General features: G+C 51.5%; 8 protein-coding genes across 8 annotated transcripts; 7 read left to right on the top strand and 1 right to left on the bottom strand.

Moving 5' to 3' along the window:
* Positions 1–1684: 1684 nt before the first annotated feature.
* On the top strand, positions 1685–2901 carry VTN00DRAFT_5237 (uncharacterized protein; the record flags this gene model as incomplete). Its single annotated transcript, XM_069431746.1, has 2 exons — positions 1685–1923; positions 2622–2901. 2 exons carry the CDS (start codon positions 1685–1687, stop codon positions 2899–2901), a joined length of 519 nt encoding a protein of 172 aa, XP_069287674.1.
* Positions 2902–6519: 3618 nt separating this feature from the next.
* VTN00DRAFT_5236 (uncharacterized protein) lies at positions 6520–8037 on the top strand (the record flags this gene model as incomplete). The annotated part of the gene is made up of 1 exon (XM_069431745.1): positions 6520–8037. One exon carries the CDS (start codon positions 6520–6522, stop codon positions 8035–8037), a length of 1518 nt encoding a protein of 505 aa, XP_069287673.1.
* Positions 8038–9173: 1136 nt separating this feature from the next.
* VTN00DRAFT_5235 (uncharacterized protein) lies at positions 9174–12418 on the top strand (the record flags this gene model as incomplete). The annotated part of the gene is made up of 10 exons (XM_069431744.1): positions 9174–9634; positions 9743–10353; positions 10413–10659; positions 10736–10859; positions 10936–11051; positions 11439–11482; positions 11535–11550; positions 11799–11891; positions 11968–12136; positions 12188–12418. The coding sequence occupies 10 exons, from the start codon at positions 9174–9176 to the stop codon at positions 12416–12418; spliced, it is 2112 nt and encodes a 703-aa protein (XP_069287672.1).
* A 3916-nt stretch (positions 12419–16334) lies between these two features.
* Positions 16335–17105, top strand: VTN00DRAFT_5234 (uncharacterized protein; the record flags this gene model as incomplete). Its single annotated transcript, XM_069431743.1, has 1 exon — positions 16335–17105. One exon carries the CDS (start codon positions 16335–16337, stop codon positions 17103–17105), a length of 771 nt encoding a protein of 256 aa, XP_069287671.1.
* A 249-nt stretch (positions 17106–17354) lies between these two features.
* On the top strand, positions 17355–19429 carry VTN00DRAFT_5233 (uncharacterized protein; the record flags this gene model as incomplete). Its single annotated transcript, XM_069431742.1, has 2 exons — positions 17355–17621; positions 17732–19429. 2 exons carry the CDS (start codon positions 17355–17357, stop codon positions 19427–19429), a joined length of 1965 nt encoding a protein of 654 aa, XP_069287670.1.
* Positions 19430–20101: 672 nt separating this feature from the next.
* Positions 20102–20459, top strand: VTN00DRAFT_5232 (uncharacterized protein; the record flags this gene model as incomplete). The annotated part of the gene is made up of 2 exons (XM_069431741.1): positions 20102–20275; positions 20388–20459. The coding sequence occupies 2 exons, from the start codon at positions 20102–20104 to the stop codon at positions 20457–20459; spliced, it is 246 nt and encodes an 81-aa protein (XP_069287669.1).
* A 782-nt stretch (positions 20460–21241) lies between these two features.
* Positions 21242–21951, top strand: VTN00DRAFT_5231 (uncharacterized protein; the record flags this gene model as incomplete). Its single annotated transcript, XM_069431740.1, has 3 exons — positions 21242–21288; positions 21506–21575; positions 21655–21951. The coding sequence occupies 3 exons, from the start codon at positions 21242–21244 to the stop codon at positions 21949–21951; spliced, it is 414 nt and encodes a 137-aa protein (XP_069287668.1).
* Positions 21952–22005: 54 nt separating this feature from the next.
* VTN00DRAFT_5230 (uncharacterized protein) lies at positions 22006–22284 on the bottom strand (the record flags this gene model as incomplete). Its single annotated transcript, XM_069431739.1, has 1 exon — positions 22006–22284. One exon carries the CDS (start codon positions 22282–22284, stop codon positions 22006–22008), a length of 279 nt encoding a protein of 92 aa, XP_069287667.1.
* Positions 22285–23258: the final 974 nt, after the last annotated feature.

The following is a 23258-nucleotide window of genomic DNA, read 5'->3' as shown; positions in this document are numbered from 1 at the left end:
CTAGTCATTTCCGTATGGTTTCTATTATTGCCATTCGCTTGACGGCTGCAGTAAGCATCAATGAGATTGTTTTGATCTGCTTACCCATCTCCCAGCAGAATGAGCATGAGGAATACTAGATGGATTAGTTTAATTATTCTTTCAAATCTCCTTAAAGGATTATCTTATGCACGTGTTGTTTAGGTATCTGTTTAGATAAATTGCCATGAGTAGCTGTCGGTCACGACGCCAAATATGGCAGTGTCTGCTCTGCCAGCTTGTTTTTTTGGGTGATGGGGTCTTTGGTCAAATATGAGCTCTGTTGTGGCCAGAGCCCATCAATTCAACATCTTCTGCATATGCAACAGGCATGGTGATAGGTGATTGCCGAAATAAGCGATGATGCAGCCATGGATGATGCCAGCAGTATATCAAGCCTGTAGAAGTCGCCAATGTGGTGAATTCACTCATAAAATCGCAGTTTATCCTTGTCAACCCCCTTGAATAGTCTTTCTGTGCAAGGTAGATTCTCCATGAGAAGGCCTTTCTTCGCTAACGTAAAGAGTGTGTTGTAAGAAGCAAGGGGACATCAACATCGATCTGTACCCAGGCCAGAGCTTTATAGAGACAATAGCAACTGGGTGTTGTATTGGTATTCGGTATGCTCCCATTGTTTGAACACCCTGGAGTATAGTAAAGGTACCTGTTATAAGAAAAGAGTTTCAAAAGTATATGGTAAAAGAAATCACCTAAAGTAGCAGTTTAAAGAGTTATGTCGAGGCTTGGTAAGAGAAAGAAAGGTGGAGAAGACAACATAAAACTACCTTAATCCCTTTCATCTACCATCCTTGCGTAATTGTTGCAGCATGCAATTGTAGTAGGATACACCTACAGACAGCAGTAGGAAATAATGGAAGCATGATGTACTATTATTCACCATTTATGATATAATTTACTTGCCTGTGAACTACCGGATTCGATTAGTTTGGTCGTCCGAGGGCACAACTCGCCAGGTCGCCAGGTAGGGTCTCAATACCAGCAGTCCAGGAAATTTCAGTGCGTTGAGTCATGTAGACGCGTATTCCTACGGCAGGATCAAAATGGAGATTATCGAATTGTTGAAACGAATTCTCTAATCAATATATCTACATGTATGTCTGTACTTTGAGGTTTTCGATATCACTGCCTCGTTTGTCGACAAAGCCTGATACTATCACCGTCCACACGAGTTTCCACCTAGAGCAGCACAATGCCAACGCCACCCCTCCTGCTCTCGTCAGGCAGATTCTTCTCGTTGAGGCATCCAGCTATAGGAGCGCAACGGTAATTGAATAAATAAAAATTTAAACAACCATCTCCTGCCCAAAACTTGAGCTGATGAAAGAACAATGGGTTATCGTGGAGAGTCAACACGTTAAAGACGTCAAACTGGGCCTGCAATTGACCAGCCGTTATCCCAAAAGCCGAGATGGGCATACACACCATCTTTGCCAGAACCAAGGCATCGTCCATTAGTTCCACCAATCGTTCCTGCAAGCGCTCTTTCGTATTGCTGAAGGCCGTTTCGGAGGCATAGTAATATAGATAGGCCTGTCGGAGGGTCTCAATCTTCGCATTGCCCCGGAGAACTGAATGCCCTATGCCATAAAAAGAGAAGAAGTCGGTAATCTTGTGTATTTCGGGATCTTCGACAACATAGCTCCAGATGACTTGCTCCCTCCCAGGTTGGTCCTTTGTGAAGGAGCCAGTGGTCAACTTCTTCCCAGTTGAGAACTTGAACGAGGTCAAACCGATTGAGATAGCGGTGCATGAGATCATAAACAGAATCTATGTCCTCTTCTTGCATGGACGGATGTTCGACATGAATGGCTCACTGGGCAGGGAGTACCTCTCGATCTCCTTCTGTCTGCTTGAACCCGCAGGAAGAGATGAGAACGAGACATTGTAGAGCTTTTCCCAGTTCAATGGCCGATGGAAATACCGACAGGAACTGATGGGCTTCGGTAGGACAGTACCGGCTGTGTAAACAGCCTGGTAGACCCCGTCCAGGTAGCATCGCCGCGTGAGTTCTGTGATGAGGACTGGCGCCAATCTCCTAGATCGGAGCTTTCTGTGGATGCAGAGGAAGTCAACTTCTGACGCCTTGAAGGTTTGCTTCCGCACCCTTATCTCAGCGGGTATGCCGGAGATGAAAGCTACAAGCCTCCCAGACTCAGAGACACAGACGCCGACATGCCAGTACTTGACGTTCGCGTGCTCCTAACGGCGGAATCTAACAGTTCCGTTGACAATATGCTCTCGCTAAAGCCATTGAGGGAGATAAGCAGCTGAGCTAGTGGTGCGGCAAACCGATTTAGGGTGTCAGATTCTCAACAAAGCTCTATACCATTGAATTTTATTTCCAGCGTATATATGCCTCGTGCGATGGAGCTCATCGATGCCAAGCCTTCGGAGGTCACTATTAAGGTCCAGATCGCCATTCGCCGAATTCGTGGATCTTCTTGGTGACCATTCGGGGCGTAATGTGTGTCATGAAAGTAGTAAGTATGAGTCTTGCGATACAATCTGATTATCGGAATCCTGTCTTGTTGATCGTATGTCTTGGTATAGATCCACGAGAATTGATGAAAGGCAATCTTCAGGCGACTGAGAGAGCACGGCGTCTGCGACCGTGGTCTCGTCCCCAGGCTTTACGGTACAATCGGAAAGATCAACCCGAAGCTCTACAAGCCCTATCTGAACACCTTGCGTCAAGACGAGAACCTGCCCAACGCGATCCTTCTGGAGTACATCCACGGAATGGTGCGACCATCGATGGAGGACTATACCCCGGAACGCATGAACGGATTCATGGAGATCATGCGGGGAATCCATAAGGCGCACGTTCTGATCGACGATACCCTACCCATTGGAGGAATATGATGATCTTCCCGGACCACCCGAGCCGGGTGCTGTGGTTGGACTTTGATACTTCCCAGACCTTCAACGAAGGGCAAATGACGGAGAGGCAGAAGGAATGGATGGAGAAAGAGGTCCAGCTTGTGATTGGGCTCGGAGAAGATATGGTGTGTCGTCTCTTATGCACCCTGCTTCTCCTGCGCCTATGAGCTCTGTCCGTTAAATATGGTTACGGACTACCTGTTGTGAATAATCATAGGAAGCCGACATTGCAGAAGGACAGATGAATCGACTGTTAATTTACACCTGATTAATCTCTTTAGATCCGTGATATTACTAGGAGAAGTCTTTGAAAGCCTCTAGCTACCTACCTAGGTACCTATTTTACCCCTCGATCGCAAGCAAATCATTCTGTTGAAAGGTATCGAGGTAAATGGAATGTACACTGGCTAAGTCAAAGGAAATCACGTCCTTCTTTACTAATCCTTAGAGTAATGTATACCATATATAAACATAGATATATCAGAAGCTTCCTGGACATCCATTGCACTTTACTGCCGGACCCAAGGTAGATTCTAACATGGTCTATATTTAGATTTAGAGCAAAGTCTAGGCCATCGCTGACAGTAATTTGCTGTGCGGGGTGTAGCAAGCTGGTTACAGGAGCCCTTGTAGCAACTGCCGAACTAGGAAGGTAAGGGCGAGTTCAGTATTTGAAATAATGATATGCATCTCTCTACATCTACTCTCTTCTTCCAAATAGGGACAAGAATAGTTGCCGAAAAAACGCTGTGCAGCGAAAGCCATCGTTCCGATTCAGTAGGCCGTTCTATCAGCGGAGAGAGCGGTGCTGCGCAGGTGGCGGTGCGCTTAAATTCCGCCGGCACACCTCCTTTGAGACATGGCGTCGATGGGAGGGATGCTTACGCACCCACCCCCTTGAGCTGCATATCTCCGTACATGAGGCAGGTAAGCTGCGGAGGATTCTTCCATGGACGGACAGAGGACTGACAGATGTCTAGGGAACCAGATGGTAGAGAGGTCTCGGGCCGGATGGGTAAGGGAAGGGTTCAGCCAGCCATGAAGTGAACTTGCAGCACAGCGACAAAGCTCAGGATATGCACGTCAACGCTGATTCTGGTGCGATGCAGCTTTGCTGCCTACATGATGTGCATCATTTCGTTGCTCTTAACTGCTACGCTCCTCCACCGGCGGAGTGATAAGCGCAAGCAACGGTGGACCAGATGGCAGCGGCTACTAAGCTGGCCAAGTGCACGACATCAGAGATTGGTCCAAGCGCAGCGACCGATAAGTTGGCTCTCCTCACTAGGAAGTACTGTGTAAGTACCGGTGTATAGTGTACATCCATACTAGCAGCTACTTAATCTACTATCCTACGCAGACATCGACCAGATCATAGTGAAGGCAACTACGAGGCAACCCAGTCAGAGACAATATCAGTATGTAAATAGCGGTTGGAGATTGCGGATCTGGGCAGGATGGAATACCTATGGGGTTGATGGTGCAATGTGGACATCCGGTCGACGGTGGATATCAGATCAGATCTTGGTGCGCACCAGTGACATATAGGGAAACCCTACGCCGTGCGCACAGGGTGGACGGGCAACGTCTCCTTCACCCTTCTTTGCTTTCATCACGCAGATCAGAGAGGTCCGGGAGAGGCAGCAGAGCTAAGGTCCCCGTGCCCAATAACTACTGCACGACTCCTGCCAATCACCGTCTGCTGTGTTCCTCAGCTCGTCGGGCGCGCCAGAAGAACGTCTGACGAAGGCCGATTTGACCGGCCACGAGGCATGGCGCTGAGCCCCGCAGCCAGCAAGCGAGTGGGAAGAAGCAAAGAGATCGTGATGGTTTCGATCCAGCAATGGCTCCCCCATACTCGCGCCATTCGACAGCCAGCGCCCGTCGCGCACTCAACACGCTCCTCGCACCTAACCAGATCCAGCGCCGACAGCTGCCAGTGAAGTACCGCTCTGACACTTCTTCTCGACTTGTTGATGCAAAGCAAAGGGAGCAAGCGATGCGTGTCGACGCCCCGACTGCGGCGCCAGGCATCCGCGCTACGCTTCTGCTGCATGAATAACGACATACGGATAGAGTGAACGGACAGGGCGGGGGGACGATCGTCATTTGGACATGCAGCGGAGGATTGACGCCTCGGAGTTCTCCTTCCGCGCGTCTGTGCCTAGCAGTTTTCTACATCCACGAGTAACTGAGGTCTACGCGTTCTAGCACGTAGTAGAGACCCGGACGATTATCTAGGTGTCGAGACTGTCCCTATTACTGCCTGAGGAATCGTCAAAGAGGCAGATACAGAGGATCGAGATCGCTTCAGGCGTGGGCTCCATGGGAACATTCCACTCTTGAGGCACCCTATCGAGCAAGATTTACCCGTTTGTTAGATGATTCTTCGCATGATCTACGCCAACCCCGGCTGCCCTTTGGTTTGTGGACAAAAGTCCAACAAACTCGACACTTGCTCTTTCGCAGCGGCTGCGCGCGGCATCTCCACTGCCAGATTGTTTGGCCATGACGGGCCGTGGGCGGCAGACGGCTCCAGATGATCAGCCACTGGTAAACCGAGTTGACAGTGTGACAGACAAAGCACCCCTGCTAGCTTTCTCACTAAGGGCGCCTGGGGTTGAAATCGTCGGGCAATGCAGCAGGCGGCTGTGATGGCCACCCAACACTCTGGATAGGGGGCTGAGTGAGAACCCATGGAGATTTTGCTAATCTGTGACCACATTTGCCTAGCTCGTGCCGCTCAGCCGGAGGAGATCGCCGATGGCAACTCCAAAATTACAGATTGAGTTTTTTCTACCAAACTACTGAAGCGTGGCTACGCTCTGCACCTGCTTCTTGTGTTGGTATAGTCCATGATGACGACGAAAACGACACGATTGAGAAAAAAAAGTCCCCTGTTCTAGCACTCCTACTGATTGAGCCTCTAGCAATTTGGCCGGTCAGCTGCGGACAACCTCCTCAGACACACCCACTCACAATGTTGCCCATCCACGCCGATCGCAGCGTGGAACCTTCTCAGGATCGTGGATTTCCCTTCCGCGAGGCGGACTCTGGGTAAAAAGGAGAGGGGAAAAAAGTCGTGCATGACCCGCCATGGCTTTTGTCGATATGTCATCCAGGAGTCCTTAGTCGGTGTTCAGCTTCTGCTTCCATATCCCGTATTTGCTGTAGGGGCTCGCTAGGCCTGATCTTGTTCGCTAGATCCGTCCCTACTTGTTCCAATCGAGTTCGCCGGAAGGACAAGGGATGTCTACTAGACTGGGAATGAGGCTCAACAGGCCTCCCCCTTCTCGGTCCTAGGGCACATGGGTCGGTCTGATCTCGCGACATAGCTGCACTCACTCCGGCGGACTCTGGATTGCAACCTGCGTGGTTCGCCAGCACTGCCCGCCGGGGTTTGGCATAGTTGATAAAGGGCACATTTCCGCTCAAGAGTACACTCCTCTTGACTGTTTGCTCTTCATAGCATTCCCTCTCGATTATGTTCCTTCCATCTGCCCAATTGCGCTTTCGTTTACGTTTCCAAGTCCGACTTGTATATTGGGAAGCAATACCTGGACACGGCGGATCCGAGCCGCATATCAGCCTTTGGTCATTATGGAGACGCTCTTCATCCAGCCCTTCGAGGACCTCCCCAGGATCGACTACCCGACTGGAAACAACACGTCTCTAGATACTTTGCAAGCCGTTGGATCAGATATTAATAATGCTCTTTTGGACTCCCCGGTCCTGACCCTCAATGGACGAGAGATGATTCCCCACACCACTTCTATGGATGGGACGACGCACCTCCAGCTGCAGCTGTCGAAGATGGAGTTGTCCGCGAAAGGATACCCGTACTATCCTCCGTACCCTGCCTTGGATAATGAGCACGGATCTATGTGCTGTATTGGACCAATGATTGGAATGGAGATGGACATGTTCCCCTACATTCTGCGGCAGGAGAGATACTCGTCTCCCAGTGGTCACTGGGGTGGCGACTTGTCCTCCAACACAGAAAGCGAAAGCTCTCTTAGCCCACGGTGGAACAACTTAGGTTGCTACGCGGGGCCGCCCTACTCCCCCGAAGAGCCATCTTTCCAGCCAATGTACCAAGGCGGATTTGGAGGCGTGGGGCGCAGCTGTGACAGCGGCGACTCGGTCGCCCTGAGTGAGGTGCAGCACTACCCTGATCCAGAGCCGGATCGCGAGTCGGAGCCTGAACAGAATACAGTCTCTGAGGACCTGCCTTGCCGTCCTCGGTGCCATGATGAACTTGAGGCCGAGGGTGATGCTGACGCCGACGGCGACGTCGACATCGAAGCTGACGTCTCTGCGCATGACAACGGCGATGATGATCCTACATACCTTCCCTCCCGCAAAGTGCCCAAAATATCCGCTGCCTCGAGCCCCCGTCGATGCCGGGGTGTAGCTTCTGCTACAAACCGCGTCGGAAAGCGCGCCATCAAACGTACTACGGTGATAAAGCCCTTTAAAGCGGCGCCCAAGGACCAGGCGGCAGGCCGGCTGTTTGTGTGCAGCTTCTCGCGCTATGGATGCGGGAGCACCTTCGTTTCCAAGAACGAATGGAAGCGCCATGTCGTCTCTCAGCACCTGCAGCTAGGATACTATCGGTGCGACGTCGGTAGCTGCAACGTCTCCAAGTCACCACAGAACAGACGTGTCGGCGGAAACACAAAAGACAACGGCAGTTCCAGCTCCGCTGGCGGGAATCGCATGCCGAACGACTTTAACCGCAAGGACCTCTTTACGCAGCACCAACGCCGTATGCACGCTCCCTGGCTGAATGAGTCTCGAACTCCCACGCAAGAAGAGCGGAATGCTTTCGAGCTGAGCCTCGAAGAGGTTCGTACCCGCTGCTGGCATGAAGAGCGTCAACCACCGCAACAGAGCCAGTGTGGCTTCTGCAAGCAGAAGTTTACCGGCCGCCACAGTTGGGACGGCCGCATGGAGCATGTCGGCAAACATTTTGAAAAGGGAGAGTGGCAAGGTGAGGCTGAGGATATCGATCTGAGAGCGTGGGCCCTGAAAGAGGGGATTATCTGTCCGGTAGGAAAGGACCAGTGGAGGTTGTCATCTCTTGTCAGGAATGACCGTAGTGGTCATGTTGTTTAGATACCCGTCTTTACTTTCAGTTCTATCTTGTATCATTTGTTGTTTTGTTCCCTTGTTTTCACAGGAAAGAAATTTGTTCGATCTTCCACCAGAGGGTGCTGCTGATCTAGGAACTTGCTATGCATATATCTCCCATCTCTTTCATTCTTTTTGTTTGTTTTTCAACACTTTTGGCTAGCTCTTTCAGGACAGGAATGGTTACCCAGCGAGGAGCTGGTGGACGGGATTGTTTGATCATGATACCAGATGTTTTTCAAATGGAGCATTCGTTTTCCGGATAGACAAAATCACAAATATGTCCACAGTGTATAATTTGCTGAATTCCTCTGTCGACTCCTTTCTAACATAGACGCTTTCTACAGAGTTGGACTGCAGCTCTACAAAACCAATCCTACATCCAATATCTCTTCAGAAACTCCGTCGTCATCGACATCACCCAGGACACAGTCCATTCAGCACCGGCTCAATCACTTTGTCCAACAGATAAATTATTCTCGCAGGATTTCTAGCTAATCTTGGCATGCAGCGAGCGGTTCCCCTCAGCACCGATATACTAGCTAACCACCATATTTTTTTTCTGTCAATTCTCTTCAAAATATTCATCCATCTAGATCTTCTTAAAAAAATTGCTATTTGCGCCTACATATTTTTCATGAAAATATCTGTCACCGCCCTCTCTGCTCACCGCTTCCATCCTTAATATGACATTTATATCACATATCAGGCATCCAATCCAATCCAGGCAACAGAATTCGCTTGCATGCATTTATTTCTCCACAGACAGTCAAGAAAAATCATTCGATCAAAATGCATGAATGACTACTGCATGATTCAAACCACAGGCCAATTGGCTCGAATAATATTTTTATGGATTGAATCTGATGAGTCCTGTTCGACTTCCTGCTGCTCTCTGTCAAGTCCATGCTGGTTTTCCAGCGTTATCTAATCTATACATTTTACATATTTATTATCTTCAGAAGTGTTGCTCTGCCTGCTGCGCTCCTTCGAGTCACGCGATCCATCCATCCATCCATTCAAAGATACGGCTGTCTTCTCGAAAGATCCATCTCGTTATGAGTGCCATTGATCATCATCATCATCATCATCATCATCAGGTCTTTACTCAAGCCGTGTCAATGGACCAGCAACACAATATCCGCGAGCGTCTACCCAACTTAGCAGCAGCATCAGAGCTCCCCGACAGTTCGACGAGGGAGCTTCACCGCAGCATCAGCAACAACAACAACCCTGCGCCAACGATTACCAGACCAGAAGCCGCAGTCCCTGGTCTGGTTTCCATTCCTCAAGACCCGTTCTCGTCGACACCATCTACTACTCCATCGACCCCTCCAGGACCCACCGAATTCCAGATCAGCAATGTCCAACCGCCAGCATCAGCACCAGGCTACCCAGACGTCGGCACGCTCAAGTCCTGGCGGGGCGGCTTGATCCTGGTGATCACCGCGAGCGCGCAAATGCTCGACAACGTGTTCATGACGGGCGCGAATATCTCGCTCCCCGCGATCCAGAGGGAGTTTGGCGTCGGGGCCGGGGACCTGCAGTGGATGATATCCGCGTATACGTTGACGTTTGGGGGGTTTTTGCTTCTGTCGGGGATTTTTTGTCGGATAGGTATGTTGTACTCCGCTTATCCATTCGAATGAAATATAGTTAATTGGCTGAATTATGTGACTTTATTATACAGATACGGTAGGAAAAATGTCTTTTGCATCGGACTGCTGTGGCTCTCCCTCTGGACGATCGCCATCGGATTCGGCACGTCCTTCATCCAACTGACCATATTCCGAGCTCTGCAAGGGGTCGGCGCAGCCATGACAGTCCCATCCGCGATCGGGATCATCAGTTCCTACTTCGTCGCCCAGGACCGGTCGCGGGCGCTATCCGTCTTCGCTGCAGCGGGCGGGATCGGGTTCTGCACGGGCCTGGTGTTCGGCGGGTTCCTGACGTCCTCGCTGGGCTGGCGGTACATCTTCCGTCTGTCGGTGATACTGATGGGGACGCTGGGCGCTGTTGGGTTTCTGATCCTTCCCAGGGATCGGTTGGAGGGACAGGCGAGGCCGCGACTAGACATTCTGGGCGCGGGGCTCTCGACGGGTGGGCTCATCCTGCTGTCGTTTGTCCTGTCCAGTGGCGGTGTCTATGGCTGGAACAAATCCTTTATCATCGCTTTGCTTGTTATCTCTGTGGTCATCCTCGTGGTGTTCACTTACCTCGAGAACAAAGTCAGTAACCCGGTTATGCCGCTCTCGCTGTGGAAGATTCAGAATTTCGCTGGACTTTGGATTGCTGGGTTTGGTGAGATCCCTATGCCTTTCTTCTTTGCTTCGTCTTTTACTGAACGATCAATACTGCAGTCGTGTATGGAGGATACCAGACGGTCATTTACTATCTAGTCCTCATCGCCCAGGAAGTGAACAAGTTCTCTGCAGGAGAAACCGCAGTCCGATTCCTTCCGATGGGGACAGTCGGTTGCACGGTCTCCCTCCTTATGGGTAAGGTTGTGGAAAGATTCAACGTGAAGACCCTCTTGCTCGTAGGCGTGGGATTGTGCATGATCGCTCCAGTACCGAGTTGTCTGATCAAGGAGGGTGATATCAATTTGTGAGTGCTACCACCTATATTAGGCGTAAAAACGGGAGTGATGCGTATCATTGCTAGCGGTTTGTGTCATCATCAGCTGGAAGCACGTCTTCCTGACATCGATCATGGGCGTTGCCGGCGTGAGTGTCATGTACATCACGACCAGCACCATCATGCTGTCCAGCGTCCCTGTCAACGTTAAAAGCCTCTGCGGTGGGATGGTCTGTCTCTTCCCTACCCTTTATCGTCCCCGTGGAATCTCGATGCATGATAGACCCTAATTGCTAATCCGACCAGATTAATACGGCTTTCCAGCTTGGTTCGGGCGTCGCTTTGGCCCTTACAGCGGCTATTGTCAAGGCGGTTGATATCAAAAACCACCATGGTATAATGAAGCAGTACAGTACCGGGCTGTGGTGTTGCGTTGGATTCGCCGGAGTTGGCTTCTTTGCGTCTTTGTTTTGCATTAAGCAACACATGCTTACCAGCGCTTCTGTCAGTTCAAGTTAGGACGAGGCAAGTTAGGACGAGGAGTACGGTGTCTCTCCAATACTAAAAAATAGTCTTGATAGAGTATAGATGAGTATCACATGTGAACACCACGTTTGACTCAAGCAGCTTTCGATTTTGCCAGATTGGTTATCATTTGAGGTGAGGCAGTGTTCCGACTGGTTCTGACATACTGGACGCTAATCTTATAAACCTTCCATCGGGAGGGGGGAAAAAAGGAAAAGAAAAGAAAAGAAAGGAAAATTCCTGGTGGAGAAGTTCAGAATACCATCAGAGGGCGTCTTATCCAGGACTTCAGAACTAAAAGAATTCGGAGCCAAGAAGATCATGGAAGGTATGGAAGTTATGCGGGGGAAGGAAATTAACGATAATCAATTCTCTCACAGGCGAACTATTGGATGAGTGAGTCATGGCGAATTTGTGCCGATGGTGGGTATGATGGCTGAGATTGGAAAGAAAAGAAAAGATATCATCGATAGAAATTATCTATCCATGGAATTACTTGATCTTTGATCGCAATTGCTCTTACAGAGTGGGGGATTGCTCACACAAGTTAGACAACGCTTCCTGCGATTGCCTGGTAAATTAACGGTATATATTCACTTCCAAGTAGGAACTTCGGCTGACGATGGAACGAGTCTCCTTTCCAGAATTTTTGAACTCATGGAAAAGAACATCATAACGCCAGTTCGACCCTTTACAACCTTCAATTATGACAGTGTAGCGATGTATCCCACGTCGTCGTGAGTGGACTCGAGGGACTTTGCGGTAGTCTAGCAATCCACATGGTGTTAAGCGCTTGATTGCAATGTCACGCAGTGGATGCGCTGATGATAGGCCCCAGAGTATCATAAGTCTATGCAATGCTCTTGGCGCTCAGGTAGAAGAAGCGACAGCGGATGTTTGCTATGAAGATGATGTCTGGAAGGTCTTCAAACAGGCTATTGCACGTATAGCAGGTGTAATCCAAGGAGGTATGGCTCTCAGGGTGAATATTTTGGGCTTTGCTTGACTGACTTTGGCTAATCCATGTCATTAGGACAAACGTTATGAAATGATGATAGTGGATGATTTCCACACCGTCATCTCCAGCACGGTCCAAGGGACCTGGAACCTCCACAACGTGTGTTTGGAACAGACCCTTGATTTCTTCACCCTACCATCTAGTATTTCTGGGGTCGAAGGTCAAAAAGGCCATGCTGACGGTGAGCCGGCGCTGTGCTATACACCCTCGTCGCGCGACTTCAGGGCGGCGTTGCTCACCTCCTAAAACCAGAATGGGCAGTCAACAGGGCGACTGCAGATTCTTTGCTCGGTAGGTAAAAGCCTTCAGTTCAGGTTAAAGGTCCAGGCGGGGTAGATCCACCCAGCCCAGCCAGCACAGCCAACGGGCGCAGGGCGGTCTTCGTCACAGCCACCACGATTATCAATCAATCCGCATATCAAATCGACAGTGATGCTGAAGACAGACAAGCCCCGAGGACGCATTGCAGGCAGACAAGACAGGCAAGGGAAAAGACAGATGACCTGGGTTTGGTGTTGTTTTGATAAGACAACTAAACCAACTGCGAGGGCAACGATAAAAAGCCTCACCAATTGATTATCGGGATATCGAATAATATGCGGGGCAACCAACGAACCCGGTTCAGCTCTTACATGTATATATATGCCTCAGGCAAGCCTGGGCTGAGAGGTGGGGAGGGGTGTGGTGTCCACTTGTTATATGCCGCATAAAAAAAAAAGTCGCAAACGAGCCAACCAAACCAACCAGACCGTCGTATTTAGCAGCGAGTGAGCGATCTGAGCTGCGAACTGGGCAACGTCAGACGCCAGCGACACAGCCTTGGAATTTTCTGCTAAGGGATTGGGTGGTGACATCGGGCTTGAGGAGAAAGGACGAAACGAGACGACAAACGACGACGGATGTCCGAGGTCGAGGTCGTGGTGGTGGGAGATGAGGGTGGTGGTTGGTGGGATGTTTAGCGTAGGTACTCGTTTAGTGTGGCTTCGATCATCCACCTCGAATGGGCATGTTCCATCCATCCCATCTGCGCCCGGGACGCGAGGAGAGGAGGGCCCGTGAATTATCCACGCAGTTAGTTAGCAAACGTACGGGCGTGCGGAAAGGGCAGGAGGAAGAGAGATGGTGAAAAAGAAAAAGAATGGGCTCTTCATGCGTGGCTGCTCACCCAAGGTGGGCGTGCTGAGCAGGCAGAACCTTTTCGTCTCCCTCGTATGGATTCAACACTATGCAATCATCATAATAAACTTGCGACAGCGCTGCACGGCTTATCTGCCAAAATAGCTGGTTCCATAAGATGCAGCCTCTAGTCTCCGGCAAACTCGTGCGCAAGTCTGCCCCGCCAAAAATATATACCGAAAAACCCTGCAGGTCATTCAGCAAGCAGCACAGTTACAGCAGAACAGCACATATTGCATAAAAAAGATGCCTAATTATGTATCCTGTACAGAGTAAGCACATACCTCTATCGCATCTACTACTTCACGTACAAATACTGTGCTGGCAGCGATGTCGTGGATGGAGGTCCGATCTGGATCGCTGTATGTAGGCCGAGGGAGGGGCTAGATCAGTAGATGATGAACACGACCTTTACTTTCTAGAGAAAGTGCATGATGGCACAGCACAACCAAACAGCTTCCTGTCTGTGTGTACCTGTTTAGCAAAACTCTCCATTAAGAAAGAGAGATTATGTGCTTGAGTACCTGGTCGGTACCTTGTCCTTCAACCATGGTCCAGTCCAGGGGATCCAACCAGCCTTGCTTATGCAACAGTACCCATGGCCAAGGATTGGACTCAGCCTTGCAGGAGCACGATATAGAATCAGGTTGTCAGCCAGCCAGCAACGATTCCATTCCTTGTGCTGGTGCTGCTGCTTAGCTTAGCTTAGTAATAAAATGTACAATTCACACCTGCACTAAGTAGTGCCTGACTCATCGGGCATCACTTGCAACTACCTAGCTGCCTTAGGTACAGACTACAGACCCAACCTACGCTTGGCTCATCCGTAGACGTCAGGGAAATAATGCACAGAAAGAATGGAACATTATCATCATCCTGTTCCTCATTTCATTTTATTATAATTCCGATCTCTTCCACCTTCTACATCTAGCCAAGTCCATCCATGATCCATCCATCCCTACCCAGCACGGACTGCTATTATGCACTGTACTGTACTGTGCTGTTCACAACTATATAATCACCCTTAAGCTATTCTCATGTTCCCTCATTCCATTTCTGCCTCAGGCAAAAAAAGATCGACTTCCAAGCCGGTGTTACCCCTCACGACCCGACTGGAGGCTCTCACCGGGGAGTCAGGTAGGTCGGTAGGTAGTCCCCCTTCCCCTCTGGGTCTTCCATGACTTGACTGGAAACGGCTCCAAGTCAAGCAAAGCAGGTTGTACACTGTACAACGCATCATCAGGTACACCCACCCCCACATCCACATTCGCATCCGAATCGACGGGACAGAACCAGACGGGAACATAGCTAGGTAGCTAGGTCTAGACCCTCTCTCGGGACTCTTCTCACCTTCCTTTCCCTCTTAGGAAAGAACGGAAAAAAGAGCAATTCTATTTATGATTCTTAAATCGACATGAACGTCTTGTCTCTATCAGTCCTCAGTCTCAGTCTCCCCCGGGCCGAGTCTTGTCATTTACAGTATTGCTTAGTAGCTACAGCCTCCTCCGTCATAGGCAAATTACATAATTTACCTAATTTAGTTAACCGAACTGGTAGCTACCTACTAAATTAACCTTACTAACGGGCCAACGGCAGAAAAAGTGGATCGTATTTATTAAGTAAGCCTGGGCACTCACTATTTATTGCAGTACAGTATCTATCGGACCCGCCCGGGAAGTTGGAGAAAAGTGGGAAATGAAATGCCATCATTCCCGATGGAGAACTGTCATCCACGGTTCGGGTCGGAGGTACCCATTTATTTATTATCGATGGATAGGTTGGATATCCACAGCGGGGAGGAGGTTTTACTGGTTTACTCCCGTCGGAGTAGTGTACGGAGTACACAGTACAGTGTCAGGTCAAACAGGAAAACTATCCTATCTAGCGGCCCAGACATCCCGAGCCCGAGGAGAAAGGCCCGACTTCTCCCCGACGTCCATGTTCCAGCGCAATAATATGGCATGGCCGAGTCATCCATCCGGTGAGGTCACCGGTAGTTTTTTCCGGTCTATCAACCCGCAAAGCTACGTAGCAGTGCCTTTAAAGGCATCATACGGAGGTACACATGCAGCGGGTCTCTGGAGAGATCACGTTTTTTATTTTCCATCGCTAAGCGCGGACGAACTGTCCACGCAGTTGTCATGTAGGTACCAACTTGGGTTCTGCTCCTCGTACATGTACCTACATACTGCAGCAGTTCATGTCGAATGGAGTTCGTTCGACGACCCTCACTAACCCAGCTGGGGAATACTGCCTCCGCGATCCAGTCCAGTCCAGCATAGTACTTAATCCGGCGTCTTTGCGGGCGAAACTCGTCAACAGCTAGGTGCACTTAGTTGTCTGTCCGTTGTTCGTATTATTCCCTTGGATTCTACGGCGCATGCATGCAATCTTCTTGAGTGCACCATGGCCATTGTCATGAAGTCCTATGTATAGATAAGAGGAACCCGGGACCCATTCAGACCTTGCCAAGTCTCAGGTTCCTCGAGGACTTCATCGCTCTGACAGCTGTACGTCATTCCGGACAGGCATTATTAATCGCCGCTCTTCCGGACCTGAAGCGAGTCCATGTGCAATAGCCCGACCCGAGCTCGATGAGTTGTCTCGAGTTCCTGGCGATGATCAGGAACAGGTGTTTCATGGAGGGGGTGACTCACGGTCCGGTGTTGTGCAGTGAGGGGGAGAACAGGTCGGTGGTTCATCGGCGGGCGTGACAACGTGGACCGCCGTGTGCGGAGAACACGGGGAAGAGACAACGGCCGGAGCCCGGACAGGGTGGGATGTGCTTGCAGTTTGCACCATATGTGTGGTGGTGGTGGAGGGAGAGAGAGAAGCTCTCTGTGTCTCTTTTTCTCCGCAGGCAGTTCGCGGACTGGACTCGATAACGACAGACGATGACTATCTGGCGTGTCGAGTGAGATAGTGGGCGATAGTCCAGACGATCACTGCCTGAAGATGGTAGTCGACAGATACGGGATCGTCGACCATGCTCGACCGGACGCAGGGTCCGGACCATCAGCCGGCCGACTACGCCGGTTTGAGGCATGGTGCAGGTGATGGCGGGATCTCGCTCAGGCCAACTCGACGCAGACGGACCGTTACGGCGTGCTGCAGACGGATGGGTGGAACAGGCTGCTCAATCAGGAGGAGAGGGGATCACCAGCATGGCGAGGTGCAGCGAGAGCGACGACGTGGCGGGCAGAGACTCGCGCCGAGGGGGGTTCTTAGGGATGCTCGGGGGCGTCTCTGGGGGAGCTCTAGGGCTTCTTGGGGGACCTCTGGGGGGTCGTTCTGGGGGCTCTCGGTCGACTGCTGGGCAAAACACCCGAGCTTCTCTAGCGTGCGCTCTGGCTGGTCCGGCTGTGCTCTGCTCGATCCGTTTCGCTGCCTCGTCTTTCACGCTCGTCCTCCGGCCTCAGACGGTCTCGACATCGTCGTCACCACTGGCCGTCCTCTCGCTCCCCCAGGCCGTATCCGCTCCGGGCCGCGTGCAGCTATCCGTCCAGAGAACAGCCTGAAGTCTCCGGCTGCTACGGCCGTGCCAACTCCCAAGTCACGCAGCGCACTGCCTCCCCTCGTATGCTCGGTCCAAAATCTGGAGTCTCATCGCTCGCTCGGCCATGACTCGTGCCAGAACACATCTCGTACCATTCATTGGTCGTCCGGGGTTGCTCTCTTGCTGCTCTTCTTTAACCTCGCCCTTCCCCAGCCGGCCCTCCCCCTCTCCATCCACCTCACCACAGCTGCTCGGACTTAGACAAACATCCAAATATCACCACCACCCCTCCCACCTCACCACAGATACCCCCAAAGTCACTCTCTTGTCTTGACCACTCCGTTCCTTTCAGTCTTTATCTATTCAGTGAGTCTCGACGGTCACCGTCTGCCGTACTCCGCAAGCTGACATCTCAGTCTCCGATATCACCTCTCTCTATCTTTCCCCTCCTCCATCTTGATAAACTGATACCCCAGCTACCACACCCCCGCAAGAGAGGAAACCGACATCATGGCTGTCAGCATGGCCGACGACGAGTTGTTCCGCAGTGCCATCTCCAGCTACCGGGACGTCTTTTTGGTTCGACACTCCCACCTCCCGGAGTCAGAACGAAATCAGCTTTGGAGCCAGTGCCTCAGCCAGTTCATGCCCGGTGCGATGTCCACCAGCGCCCCCGCCGACTCCGGCTTCCTCAGCAACCACAACTTTGGAAAGAGGTCGCGACAGGATATCCCCCGGACACTACCTGGACACCCCCCGGCTAAGCGACGAGCCACCGTATGTCTCCTTGGTCTTTTGCTCCCGCCTCTCCTCCATGCATCCGTCCCCCGCCCGTTCCTGATGCGCTCCTCCCTCCTCCCTACCTTCCCTGGATTGACAGTTGGCAGACTCCGGAACCGCCGGTCGCCGTTGACCTGACGCGCGACCTGTCCCATGCCTCCTCTCCGGCGGCTCCCCAGATGAGCAAGCGACCGTCGACGACGAGATCTCGGAATGGCAACTTCAGGATTGGGTCCTCGTCCCGAACAACGCCCATGGTTCGCTCGCAGAGCCAGCAGATCACGAGGCCGTCAATGGCATCCATGGCGATGCGACGACGATCCTCAGGGGCCCAGCGACCGCAGCTTCGTCTTGACAACGTGAGCGAGTATTCGCCCTCGGAGTACACCCAGCACTGCTTGGACGACTTCCAGAACCAGGGCAACTCCGCATTTACCCTGACGGCCTCACCGGACTTCGACCTGCGGCGGCAGCAGCAGCAGCAGCAACAACTCCAACAGTCCAACTTCGGGGCGCTCTCGAGCTCTCCCGTGTCCGACCAGTTGCTGGTCGGAACGACTACTGCTCCTGAAATGACTCGGAGTGCGACCACAGAGTCGCTGTGCGGAGGACTGGGAATGTTCAGATTCGACTCCACAGGATCGAATCTTGATAGCAATTTTGCTTTTTCTTCCCCTGATTTCATGCCCAAGTCGTCCCCTCAGGACGTCCCGTTTACCGCTTCCTCTATTTCTCATTCTGGTCGTAACATGGATCATGTTCAATTTTCATTTCCCGAATCTGCTCCGTCTTGCTTTTCCACTTCCGCCCCTGCTGCCACTTCCTTTCCTATGCCTGCTACCACTTCTGCATCCTCTTCTTCGTTGCCGCCTTCATCTGCCGCGGTGGAGATGAAGCATTCACTGTCTGCCGAGAGCAACAGCTCGTCTCAGTCACAGCAGTCAAGGGCTGCTCGGAGGACTCAAGAACAGATTGTTCAGGGCGCGCGACCCATCGCCCCCAAGATGCAAAACAGCAGTAGCTCGCCGTCGAAACCGACCGAGCAGCACAAGATGATCCGCATCGAATCTCAAGACGGTACCTCCAAGGAGGTCGCCGCCATCCCCAAGGCGTCGTTCCAGCGCCCCCCCCGTCCGAAGACGTACTGCACGCAGTGCAACGACCAGCCCGAGGGCTTCCATGGTGAGCACGAGCTCCGACGACACATCGAGCGTGTGCACTCCGTCGTCCGTAAGGTCTGGGTCTGCGTCGACATCTCCCCCGACAAGACGTTCCTCGCCAACTGCAAGGCCTGCCGCAACGGCAAGCGGTACGGCGCCAACTACAACGCCGCCGCGCACCTTCGACGCACCCACTTCAACCCGTGCCAGCGCGGCCGCGGCGGGCGTGGCAAGGACAGCGAGAAGCGCGGAGGAAAGGGGGGTGGCAATCACCCCCCGATGGAGGTGCTGAAGCACTGGATGGAGCAGAAGGAGGAGATCGTCTTGGAAAACGTGCAGAATTTCATCGATGAGGATGTTCTGGCTGATGATGCCAACATGACGCAGCAGCAACAGCAGCAACAGCAGCAGCCGACAGCTCTTGTCGATAGTACTGCTGCATACAGCACCGCGCCGGACGTTGGTCCGGACGCGACCTTTGAGCATAATAATGCGACTGCGTCGCTTGGGTGGGAGCCACCTATGGGCAATGTGTATGACACGTTTACTCCACTTCAGACGATGAACCTTGGTTCATCATTCGATTCCCCGTTTTACGTCGAATCTCAACAGATGCCTGCTGAGGTTGACCCGTACCTTGTGTGATTTGTATAACAGTCGATGTTTTGACTTTTATCTTCTTTTCATGGTGTGGCCTTGATTTCTTTTCTTCTTTCTCTTTTCCAATTTTTTATCTTTCATCTTATTTTCATCTTTATTTTTTCTTCACTTCTGATCTTCATTTTGATACTCTCACTATCACATGATGGAGCTCCCCTCCATGCTTTCCAGATTGACCGGGACTCGGCACCTATGGATCGTCAGGGTCCATGGCAACGCAGGGCCCGCACGAGGTTATGAAATAACGCTGTTGCTTGCTTGATTATTATCGTCTTCTCTTTTTCTCTTTTTCTCCTGCTTATATTAATATCCTCGATTTTCTTCTCTTGATTATATTTCGCTTCCACATTGTGATGTATATTTAATGGTTCGGGCCGTGAGCCGGAAACGTGAACATGAATGCGACGCTCAGTCTTTCGAGAAATCTCCGTGATGCATCCGCTCCGTTCGTAGCACGAGTACTTCGTCAGGCGTTCGTAAGTAGTGGCAGTGCCAAGGCCGGGGGTGCCACAGGTTCGGGCTGGATCCGATGTGGCTTGCCCGGAGGAGCAGACGTTAGGTACGGACGAGTCAGGGTGGCCGACTCGCATGTGGAATATATTCATGGTCCCTCTGAGGCACACCGACTGTTTTCCCAGGTTTGTCGCCTGTTAAACAATGAAGCTCAAAGCGCCCATCGTGAAGTCGGGAGCACGGCAGATGCCAGAGCCCAGGAGGGATCCGGGTGTTCACCGCATAATGAAGGATCAGGACCCGCATGAAGGAGAGAGCTACGCCGACGTCTCAGGCATCAGCCTCGAATCGAGGTTGCTGGCAAGCCACGACCGCCACGTTAGCGCTGCCCCTCGACCCACCCGGGCGAGCTCTGTCCCACCGGCGAGTCGGACGGCTACGCATTCCGATAGCGTGCTGCCGTCTGCCATGTCTTGCGAAACACGAGCAGGTCAAATTTTCAGGAGCGGGCAGCAGGAAATCATTTCCTGTCGATGCGATGGGAGAAAATGGTGATTCGTAAAAGGGGCCGGTGCCTGATTCAGTCAGCAGTTAGTGGTAGTTACTATTGATTCCCAAAAATGGCACACCCGGATGGCCCTAAGCACTATGGAGTTTTGGGGCGTCAATGATCCACTAGAGTTTGATGGGCCTGCAGTAGGGCTGGCCCGTTTCTTTTTTTTTGGAGCAGATTGTGAGCGGCGGGGGGACGCGCGGTGTCCATGACAGCGGTTACTTGATGACTGCCGTTGCACATTCCAGACTCGTTCGTTGACTCTTGAGCTGGTGAATTGAGTCGAACACAATGGGTTCAGGGGCCAGGAAAGACTTTGCTGTGTGCGTCTAATGAAATAGTCTCTGTATGAGCGTTTCGAAGGATGGAGAGATGGGTTAGGTTAGATAGGTTAGGTAGATAAGATGGAGAGGAACTAGCACCGTAGCAGCTGGAAGTTGCAGGCGGAAGCGCCTGGTTGGCGAGCCCTGTAGGCCACGGCATAGGGCTCTGTCCGCCGTCGCTAGAGCGCTTCTCGAAGCAACACATCTCTCGCTCCAACGTCCGCTTCCCAACCTCTCTCTCTCTCCTTCACTTCTGTCTTCTTGTTCTTCCTCCTCTCTCCCCCTTCCCACGGTCGTCTTCCCTTCATTTCCGCATCTCGACCTGCATCTTTACGTCTCTACCCGGTACGTCACGATCGATCTCTTTATCTCCCCCTTCCCCTCCATCCTGATCTGCACCCAGATAAGCCGTGCACCGCAACAGAACCGTGCTGACCAGCGCGTGAAGCCAGACCACCTCTCGCAACCATGTCGGCCCAGGGCTACTACGGACAGCCTCAGTACCCGCAGCCAGCGTAAGTTCCTATTTCTTTCATGATCTTTATCACTGTTTACCGTCGTATGACGTTAGCTGTCCACAATATTGCTGGATGCGACGTGCTGTGATGCCGTTGCCAGCTCTTTGCTTCAGTAGTACAGGCGTCGCAGCTTGTTCCCTTCCTTCCTGACCACTACGCGATCCTTTCACTGCAATGATTTATTTCGCTTGCTGACGACAGCCTGCTCTCTTAGTTACCCGCCTCAGGGCTACGCTGCTCCACCACCTCCCCAGGGCTACCCGGCCCAGCAGCCCTACCCTCCGGTACGAGATGCTCAGATTCTCCCCACATACCAGGCTGCGCGTGTCTGGAGCGAACAGCTGACGAAGCGCTGTGTTGCAGATGCAGTACCAGCAGGCGCCGCCGCCTCCTCAAGAGTCCGGTTCTAAGGACCGAGGGTGTCTGGCTACTTGGTTCGTTCCCTCATTTTCACTCACTCCCCTTCGCTCAGACCGATTGATCAGATCGCTCATCTCTACCTCTATCTCACTTCTCCAGTATCGCCACCATGTGCTGCTGCTTCCTCTGCGAGGAGACCTGCGAATGCTGCTTCGAATGCCTCGAATGCTGCTGCTAGACGAGAACCACGAACAGAAAAAAACGCGCCGCCTCGTGATCATGTATGGGGCCGTAGCGTAGCGGACGCTGGACATGGATACGGAACGTGGACATGGAACGTGACCCGACCTGAACCTAATATGATATCCTCCTGATCCTTTTTTTGCTCCCTTCATTTTTTCTTTTCTTCTCCTTTTGCGCTCCGTTTGGGATTGCAACTGCATGTACTTCATCCATCCCACCCGGCACGGGCAGGACCTGCATCGAAGTTGAATCGAATTGCAACTTTTTACGGATCGAATCGAATCGAATGCGAGACCGGGGTTCTGAAAGAAACCGCAGTTTTATCCTGTCTTCCAAGTGACAGACGGATACGTTTTTTTCCTCTTCTCTTGCTTCAGTATCGTCATTCATATTGCTTTCTTCAGTATCTCAGTTATCAGCCAGCGAGTCAGACAATCGGCCGTACCAGACCCAGACGCGTGATTATGTCCTATGGTTAAGAGTACAGTACAGTACAGTACAGCACAGTATAAGATTGATCAATTAAACTGCCTACACAGCATCCGCATCCTGAAGTCCGTGGTAATACTCTCTATTTGTCAATGATCGTACATAACCCTTTTTCTCTGTGGGAACTAAATAAAACAAGCTGGATGGATGGCTGGACAAGTACAGGTCCTACTGTGTACACAGTACATGAGCCGGAAATGACTCAACTGGCTTGGCTTTCCCCCCGAAACCAAGCAACTATCGTATGTATATGCAATCACAGATCTTAAAGTAGTACCCTACCAATTTGTTCGTCCAACAAAATAGAACAAAATAAAGCTCCCAGCCCCAGCCCAGCCCAGGCCAACCCCAAGCCCGCTATTAACTAAATAAAATAAAATAAGCAACTTAGGTACTGCACTCGTAAGATCCTAGTTAAGTAGTTAGGTAGGTAGATAGATAGCCTGGAGTGAGTAGGTACATGTACTACAGTAAGGACTTCTATATTTCTACAAGTATCTATATGTGGAAGCAAGGGGAAGGGAACCGGACCTGCCAGCCACAAAGCCAGCCAATCCGCAGTAAGGTTAGGTAGGTACAGGTTCCAGACTTTGGTATCTATCTGGTTGTTGGGTAGGTTAGGTTAGCTAGTCAGCTTAAGTAATTCGGTAGTTACTTAACTAACGTAATTCCCTGCCGACCGGAACACCCGCCCGAGCGGAACACCTCACGAGCTTCCTCCACAGTGTCAGAATCAATATTATTTAACCACCCACCATGCCACCAAAAAAGCCTAAATCATCAAGAAATTCCACAGAGCAAGAGGGGAGACTCCTATTAGCAATCCACGCTTTAAAGGAGAATCAAATTCCATCTATACGGAAAGCGGCGTTGGA

The sequence above is a fragment of the Thermoascus crustaceus genome (genome assembly GCF_041956765.1).
Source record: "Thermoascus crustaceus strain CBS 181.67 unplaced genomic scaffold VTN00scaffold_3, whole genome shotgun sequence".
Lineage (NCBI taxonomy): Eukaryota > Fungi > Ascomycota > Eurotiomycetes > Eurotiales > Thermoascaceae > Thermoascus > Thermoascus crustaceus.
The sequence above is the reverse complement of the archived record's forward strand: the minus strand, read 5'-3'. Positions and strand labels throughout refer to the sequence as shown.